The sequence below is a fragment of the Osmerus eperlanus genome, chromosome 6 (genome assembly GCF_963692335.1).
Source record: "Osmerus eperlanus chromosome 6, fOsmEpe2.1, whole genome shotgun sequence".
Taxonomy (NCBI): domain Eukaryota; kingdom Metazoa; phylum Chordata; class Actinopteri; order Osmeriformes; family Osmeridae; genus Osmerus; species Osmerus eperlanus.
The window spans coordinates 16,242,376-16,251,805 of record NC_085023.1 but is presented as its reverse complement, the minus strand read 5'-3'; the positions used below and the strand labels follow the sequence as shown (position 1 = coordinate 16,251,805).

The following is a 9,430-nucleotide window of genomic DNA, read 5'->3' as shown; positions in this document are numbered from 1 at the left end:
AACACTGCATTTTCTATCTCAAATGTAAAACTTGGCAAAAAAATAAAAAGATTTTACAAAGTAGCATGCTAAAATGTAGCCAATTATAAGACACCCCTGAGAACTGAGACTGAAATGAGTCAAGGGTTTTAACAAAGGTGAATGGACCTCACAATCCCTTTTCTGGCACACGTACGGTACAGGGAGAGAGGCAGGGAGAAGGGGAGAGAGAGCAGGGGAGAGGGAGGGGGAGAGAGAGCATGAGAAAGAAGGAAGAAGTGAGATAAAGAGAGAAACAGAGAGGGAGCGAGAAAGTGAGAGCGAAAAGGGATGAAGAAAGGGAAAAAGAGAGGGAGAGAGAATGAATACAACTTACAAGTCAGGCACATGATCGACTCATGAAGCTCTTAAAGGACTATTTTTACTGAGGTCACAAAGAGCATAAACCAGTGTGTGATCATGTTTGCGCATCAGTGCTAGAGATTGCTGCCACCCAGTGGTGACTCTCATAACAAATACCACTTTAAACAATGTTTCACACAATATGTAACACAACTTAGTGAAGTTCAAAATAGCTTCGTTTGCCGTTGTTTAAGCTCTGTTCTTAAAGTTCATCCTTGTAAACTCCAAGGGCCAGAGATAGATAATGTTGACCTGCAACGGTGAAATGCCCAGTGAGGACAACCTGGCCATGGATGACAGGCCCTCCTTTTCAGTCTCCATGATGCATGACTGCTGCCTCAAGACCTGCAAGCTCAGAGCCTCTAGAAGAGGAGTGCACAGTTTCATCTCTGGCTGGTTTGCACTGGCCTTGACATGGCACAACACCCCCCCAATGTGTGTGCGTGAGTGTGTGTGTGTACGTGTGGGTGTGTGTGTGTGCCTGCATGTGTGTGTGTGCGCACATTAGTGCATGTGAATGCCTGTGTGCCTGTGAATGTGTGTGTTTATGTGTGCGCCTCTGTTGTGTGTGTTGTGTGCGCGTGCTGTTGTGTGAGTGTCTCACTTCAGCACACCCCGAGAGTCCTTGTCTGGAGACCTTCAGTGCTAAAAGCATGGGGCCTCTCTCTTGAGAGAGAGAGACAAAGACCCTGAACCGATAAGAAAAGTTTTCAGCCGTTTCGAATGAACTCTTCATTCTCCCTCCTTCCTCGCTCCACTCCTATAGACGCCTTGCCTGGAAGATAGTAGAGAATTAATTATTGTAGCCAGTGCCATCAACCTTGCAGAAAATTCAGAACATTTTTTTTCCCTGATTACTTTGTCTTTCTGTCTAGTTTGGGGAATCTCTGAGGTCCCTGAGGGTACGTGCCATGGTCTGACACCAAGGAGGTGGGCTAAATGCTGAGCAGGCACAGAAAACAGCTACTTTGTCTTCCTCAAACATCTTCAAGGTCCCTGGGGAGGGATAAAGGTCCAGGCAGAGATGCAGGCATCAGGGAGAAGGAGCTGGCACCTCACAGGGTAAGACTGCTTCCTTCTGGACTCTACTTCATAACTCTCCAACTTTCTGGTGCAGCTATAGAACATTACAATTCCAAAACAGACAGTTGATTTCAACAGTTTCCGTGAGTAACAACATCTGTCTGTGTTCTAGATTTACTTGCTGAAAAGTCTCGATGTACTACTGTGTACAGGTTGTAAACTGCAGGGGTGTGTGTCAGAAATAACTTGACTTTGGGTCATCTTTGAAACTGTTTTATGTTTGATATTGTGCGACATCTTGTGTGTTTTCCCTATAGGTGGCTGCAGTAGAGGACTCCCGGGGGCACTTTGCACTCGCTGTTCCTTTTTCCTATGCATATACCTCTTTGAGACTTAGCTTTAAAGAGGCATAGGGCATGGGAAAATGGGGCTGCAGAGGTATTCCACAGGACAGTCCCTGCTACCAGCTCTCCGTGTTCACCCCACATACACCCGGAACCTAGCCAACGGCTTCAGACGGAGAACACACCATGGACACTCCAGCCTCTCCCTACAGATGATGGGACCAGTCTGCTGGTTGTAATGACCGCTATTCAAAAGCATATATGTATGTTCAACATTTCGATTTCATAGTATAAATTCAAGATATGAATGTTGATGGTTTTATGTTGAATGTTGTCCCCCCTCCTCAAGTGGAGGGGGGACCCTCTTGGTCTTGATCGCCATGAAGCTATATTAAAATACACAAAGAATCACTGCTCCCTGGTTTGTTTGCATCATTCTTTGAGAGACTATTGTTTCATCACAATATTTAAATGTTCAATGTTGAATCTTCCTTCCGATGATAGTTCCAGTAAGTAGACATTCAATCTTCTCATGCAGTTTATGACGGTTGAGTTTTGAGCTTTAACAGTCTTTCTATGCGACTAAATAGCAGAAAGTTCAGAAGGTGTGGGTATCAGTACAAGGTTAACTGCGTGTTCAAATTATAATGAGATGGTGCTGACAACAGTACTGTAGGACAAACAGTCACCAGACCCGTCTCCACTGAGTCTCTCTGGTGTCCAGCTTCCAACCAGCAGCAGTCAACAGCAAAGCCATTAACACATTCTTACCTGAGTGCCACTCACTTTGTATACAGTATGTCTCTATTAGTGCATGCTTAAGCTATGACACTAGTTGATCACACGGGGGGCTGGAGGGAAGTTGGAGACAATTCAATAGAGACTTCATTTTTAAATGAAACCATACAAACCTAGGGTGGTTGAATTGTACCATAAACAGTTGGATGATCATGACATTGCTCCTATTGACTTAATGGAAGATTGTGCCTCCTAGTGGGGCATGTCTGTCATTTCTACCAAACTTTAAAATGAGAAAGGATTTAGCTATGTTGATGAAATCTGCCATTGAGTGTAAAGTGCACTCAATGAGATATGCATTCAAACAAGAATGTTCAATTCCGAAAGTTAACACATTAAGACCCAATAATTCGTTGTGATAGAATGACTCAATCAGCCACCTATATGCTGATATCAACTAACGACTTAACGTGAGGCAATAGACACCTAGGGCAGACTTCAGGGCGCCGCGCGCCTCTTTGCTTTGAGAGCATTGCGAATAGACCATTTAGAGACAATGGAGCTAAATGTATCTCTATGATCTTGTACTTACTCTAAGATACAAAAGAAGATTCGAAGATAGTACAGGACACCAACCCAGAATATTTGCGTAACTGACATTGATATCAAACATGATTACTACATCATTACTAAAGGACTTTATGTTGTACAGTAGATTTGTGAGTTGTTGAAATACTGAAAAATTGAGGCAAAATCCAAAGCCCTACTCTCCTTCCAATTCTCTTGAGGCAGTTCAAAAAAGTACGTATGTTTGCTAACATTTTTATCTTACATTTAAGAAAACTTGTGGATCACTCATAAAATAAAAAAATATCACACAGGACTGTTATGTGAAAAGTCTCAAACGTATCCTCTCTCAGGCATTCGGTTTGAATAAACTTTATAACAAACTTCTGATTAAAGTAAATTGACAACAGAAAATCATGGAAAAATGATTTGATAAACTACACGTCTCACTGGACCTTGTAAGAAAGCATCCGAAGTTGGCTTTATTCGATGTTTTGGATTCGTAGTCGCTATAATCAAACTAGGCATTCCAATGGGGCTACTGAAGTAAAATCACTGTAAATTACAAAGTAATGAGTATTAAAATAATGTTTTATTTGTAATAAATGCATTCTCAAGAAGGTTGCATAAAGGTAGGCTACATGATTATATATAGGCTATATATATGAAGTTATACTTTTAAAATAAATAGTACGTATAGGCTATACAACACTGGTGCAAAGGTGAATACAAACCTAGATATTAGATTTCTATAACGATTCCATTAAACATGAATAGAAGTATTGAACAATTCTATGGCAGCAATCAAGGGCCATAATACAATATTTTAAAACACCTTAATAATAATGAGTCAGAATCAGTGGATGGAGAGGTTGCTGGTATACGTTTTGGATGGGGAGTCGTGGTAAGTGGGTGGGAAGTCGCGGGGGTGGGTGGAACTCTATTGTCTGGTTATAGGTGGGGTGCTGTCCAGCCGCAATGTGGTGCTGAAATGTTGGAGCGGAAGCATAGGCCAGCAGTGGCAGCATGGATGTTGGCACAACAAAATCCGAGTTCACATCCTGTTGTACCTCGCGCTTTAATTTCATCCTTCTGTTCTGAAACCAGGTCTTCACCTATAAAGATGTGTAAAAAAAGTACATAATAGTTCGGTCAAAACAACAATATAGAATTGTAATTACGTTAAACAGGCCAAAACACATAACTGCTAGCTGACCTTACCTGATTTTCAGAAAGACCCAGTTTATCAGCTATTTTTCTCCTCTGCGTGGAGCCCAGGTATTTGTGCGTATTGAAGGTTTTTTCTAGTCTGTAGATCTGGTCACATGTGAACTTGGTTCTCATCCGCCGACTGAGCGCAGCCTCGCCCTCGTTGTCATCCGCCACCTCACTCTCATAACCTGAAGTATAGCCAAAGTTATCTGCACAGATAAAACGTTATTGGTTAAACAAGTTCAACAGTTAATAAACAATATAATTCATTCAGTTGTTCGAATGGATACATGTAGCTACGTAACCTACTGTTTGGTGATATCGATGTGAAATATTTTTTTGATTCCCTTGTCAGTTCTTCTAACTCAATATGAAGCCTCGACTCTGAAAGATTTTGTTTAAAACCTTCTGATTGTTTCTGAGATCTTGGACTATGAATTGTATCCTCAACGTCATTAAATTCCGTTTGCTTTGTGTAAAAACTTCGAGACAGCCATTGCACTGAGAAGTTCTTCGCCATGATAGGCCTATATCTGTGCGTTTGAGTTTTCGAGACTTGGGCCTTCGTTTATATAAGAGACATAGCCCTTTATTGGCGTATGCAAATGCTTCTCAACGGAACCATAGACACTTGATTGTCGTCCTAATTAAAGATAATAGCTGTTGCAATCGTGGTGTTTCGCACGCTCTGTGCTTGGTTGATGTGTCCAGGCGCCGACAAGTCTGAGTAGAGCAATCGAGGACATATGCCTACAGTAGCATAGTAGCGTATCTGCAGGGAATAAATCTAAACTCGGAATGGAATGTTTCAAGAGCTTTGTGTTTGGATGTCTGGAAAGGTGCTGAATCATTTGCAATCAATGGGATTAAATGACTATAGGCCTACCTTTATGGTACTATAGGAATTTTGAGTTATTAGCAAATACAAAATGTAATCTCCAGTGGGAATGTATTTCCTAGTCAGCTTGTCCATTGTCTTTATCAGAGTCCCTAAGATGTTTGTTTTGGGAGGCAGAAGAGCCGTCGTCTGCAGCTGCTGATGAGGCCTCACGCGACCAGTTGTCACAGACAGTGGGTGTGACCGCAGTCAGCAGGCATCAATGGAAAGTGAGAGAATCCTGTTTGATCTTTATTGACTTGCATTTCAATAGCCGTTGTTTCCCAAGCGACTGACACCCAAAGAACCATTGAAAACCAAGGCTTGAAACAAAAAAAATATTGTAATATTTACAGACAAAAGAAGAAAACGTGTACAAGTTTATTGTTAAACGTGACAGTTTTCTCAGTATTTACATAATCTAGGCCTATCATGTAAGTATGCCTGCAAGGGAAAACTTTACTGGCCCTTGATATGCATGGACTGATCCTACACTGATTTGTTGTGCGTATACAAGGGACTGGACGCCAAGGCACTGGGGCTCAGCAATCTAATCACAGATTCACAGACCCAGGATAACCCCAGGTCTAACTTCAAACCTAAAACTGGTGGTCTCCTCAGACACACAATACCCCAGACTTTCTGGAGCCTGTCCCGGGGGCTCCCATGGTAAGTGTAAACACACCAATGACAGGTTTAATTGGGACTAATTGTTGACCATGATCTCCCCGTTAGCTTACGTTTGAAGTGCCGCCACTGGGACAAACAGAATTAGTTGACGCGCATATGAAAGCACAGCACGAGACTGCCAGCCGTTGACATTAGGGCAATGTCGCCGCCAAATCCTATCCCAATGATCCGTCTGCGTACACACTACAAATATCCAATATCTATTTGATACGAAAGATTCCTGAACAATTGATCGTTTCTGTTATGACGATGTAGGTCTATGTTTGTGGTTGAAAATGGAATTGCATCCAAATATGTTACTAATCAACGTATGTCTTCCTTTATGTTTGGGTTCACTGGCCGAACTTTAATGATTGAATTACCACGGGAGGCCTATGCGGTTTACGTACGACCCTTAACCCAAAACGATAAGTGTATCTGATACACAATTCGAATGTTCGCCATAACCCACTGACAACCTTATCCTCAATGTCCGATCCCATTTTATGGACAGAAGGACTATGAAGATGTAAGCATGTACATATAATCCTCTGTACATTTAAAATTACCCGCCTATCAACATTCAATTACCTATAATCACAAAACTATCCACCTTTTTCTCAAACCAAACCTAACCGACGATAAGTCAATTTTACTGCAATATAAAATGATAATGCCACCATTGAAAAAAGTCCAAGATTGTGATAGAAAGCTTTTTATTGAATCATAAAATAAACATTTGTCCCTATACATATTTGCACAAAAATATAGGCCTATATATTTTACATATCACATTTATACAAGAAGATTGCACTTATTCTCCACATTATAAGTGTTTTGGTCGATAGTTCTGTCTTTCGATCAGTTTTAGAAGTAATGCGGATTGGACATAATTGCCTGTGGCTGGTGCGAAAACATATGTGGCATTGGCATTTGTGGCACCATGGAGTGGTATAATGTGTGATTTGCTGTGGCGGAATATGGAAGTTGCTGTCCAGCGAAGCCATGGTTCTGAAAAGGGCTTATGCGTGGAAACACCATCGGAGACAGTGTGGGAGTAAGGTAATCAGCGCGCAAATCCTGGACCTCACGTTTCAGCTTCATCCTCCTGTTTTGAAACCAAGTTCTCACCTGTAACACAAAATGTACAAACGTTGAGAATCAGTATCAACAACACCAACGACCAACATTTAAATTGAATGGTTTGAACCGAATGAATGACGATTGCATTAGTGTAGTTCTGGCATGGCACTAGCACTGCACTCCTCAGCTCATCCATTCCGTATTGTCACAATGATTCATGTCCACCTGTCCATGTTATATACTATGCTACCTGCCTTGTTACAGTACGTGTGCTATGCCAGCTATGCTCCAATGCAATTAGTTCCACACTGCCAAAGGCAAACATGTTTCCATTGCAATAAATGGTTAAATCATACGTTAGTGTTGCACAGAGCGGCCCGTACCTGAGTTTCAGAGAGATTCAGCTTCAGTGCGGTTTTGACGCGCTCCCCAGCATCCAGGTATTTATGCTTGTTGAATATCTTCTCCAATTTATGAATCTGCTCTGGGGTAAACTTAGTTCGCATACGGCGTTGGGCCCCATTCCGTTCTCCGTCGCTGCCATCCTCAAGAGAAGGACATTCCGAAGAAGCTGCCTCACTCTCATACCCAGATGAGTATCCATTGTTTTCTGTCACTGCAATAGAAAGTAGATGTATGTTAGTTAACTGCATATAATTTTGTCATGTTGTTTACAGTTAAATACGGTAGGCTATGTTACTGTGGGAAAAGTCAATAGTCTGTACTTACGAGTTGGTGAGGAGCACATTGTCTGATGCACAGAGGACTCCAGGCTAAAATTAGGATTGCTCTTCTCAGTAGAAGCCATTTTTGTCGAGTTTGGCTTGGGCTGTAGGTAAACCTTGTTGTACGAGGTAGGCTGTCGTGGCTGGACCATACAGGGCACATGAGGTCTACCCAGGGTTGGCATATTTTCCATTGGTTGCAAGGCATTGTTTGGTTCACTCTTGAGATAGCTCTGTGCCATCCAGTCGACGGAAAGTATTTTAACCATCTTCGTGTTGTTACTGTTTCTTGATTGTGCCTAAATTCTATACAACTACTCCCGAAGCTTGGTCAACAAACAGTAGTCTATGCACTCAGGGTCAGAGTGCTGTGAGAAGTTCTAGAGGGTCAGCATTTATATGCCCAGCCCTCTCCCAAATTTGCATCAACAAAGACGCGTTAACGCCTGATCGATTCCCAATGATTAGGGCTAATGGGTCGTTATTGAAGTCTTTACATATCCTGTGAGTGTGTGAAAGCCTGGCGCCACCAAGTCTGTGAGAACCAGTTGATCTCATACATTTGCCTGCCCCGAATGAAAATGTAACACTACTGGAAACAGCAGTATCGCAGACAGAGGTGGAGACCGCTTTCAAGTTTCGAATACAGTGGCACTAGTTTGCCCCGCTGCTTCAGTAAATAATACCAAATACATTGGGATTTAATTACTGAGCCCATCCCATGGCAAAGTCTATGATCATTTGTCCAAGCATGATATTTACGCGACATTGAAGAACACACAAACAAACTAACTTTATAAACTTCTCAGAAACAAAGTCTCTATTTCAAAATATGTTTAGCCCACATATTTGCCGAACTCCAATGCAGATAGGCCTAATGAGAAATCCAATGTTGCAATACATTGCCAGGCCTGATTGACCTGATCAATTATTTAAATAAAATAGACAAGACAACGTTAGAATTCTCTGAACTGAAAAACATCCAAATGTGCTCAGTTAACCCCAAAATAAAGTTTTGATGATCATGTCACTCTTCCTTCCTAAGAGCCATCCCCTTCCTCAACGCTGGGCTCTCAAATGGAAAACAAAAGCGCGTACAATACAGTTGTAATGGTTTAGTATTAACACGTCTTCGATACCCCGGTGAGCACTGGCGCCAGTGGACCAACAGCAAGCTTTTGCCACCGTCGGCTCATTGCAGATCAAAGGTATTACAGTAGCAACACAATTAGAGTTGATTGTCCGGCAGTTAAAATGTAAACAGGGCAAAGAAAGCCTGGACACTCTCAGACACACAAGCCTGATTTTGCGCATTTGTCTACACATTAAACCACAATGATTTTTGGTCTACCAAAAGGCGTCGTTATTGGGACACGTTATCTTTTTTTAAGTGTTTAAGTTTTTATAAGTGCTTGAGTATTATGGCGTGAACGTCTGACATTATCAGCGCGGACCGTCCAGGCCGCGGGCTCCTATGCAAACCTCCTCAAGTATTTGAGCCTTTTGAGACTAAATATCCCCAGCAGCTACAGGACAATGACACTAAAATGATCGCTTAACTCTGACAATGCAGATAAAGGTTAACTGAATGTCTCTTTTATCGACGATCTGTTGTTGTAGAGACTAGCCTCACAGACGGCCAATTACGCCCTTTATTTGACCGAGCTTTGAAGATGCGTTCTGATCCGGTTAGACAACAATAGGAGCTGTCCGCTGCTCGCGGGAGACCAAGGGGGGGAAGTCGACTCCATAGAGCGCGTATTTCCTCGACTCCACGGCTAGTCTCGTCGACAAATTGGACCTCCGACTTC

General features: G+C 42.2%; 1 protein-coding gene across 1 annotated transcript; it reads right to left on the bottom strand.

Moving 5' to 3' along the window:
* Window positions 1-6,512: 6,512 nt before the first annotated feature.
* LOC134022402 (homeobox protein vent1-like) lies at window positions 6,513-9,389 on the bottom strand. The gene is made up of 3 exons (XM_062463892.1): window positions 7,624-9,389; window positions 7,278-7,510; window positions 6,513-6,942 (listed from the first exon to the last, which is right to left on the bottom strand). Exons 1-3 carry the CDS (start codon window positions 7,886-7,888, stop codon window positions 6,679-6,681), a joined length of 762 nt encoding a protein of 253 aa, XP_062319876.1. The 5' UTR covers window positions 7,889-9,389; the 3' UTR covers window positions 6,513-6,678.
* Between the last annotated feature and the right edge of the window lie 41 nt (window positions 9,390-9,430).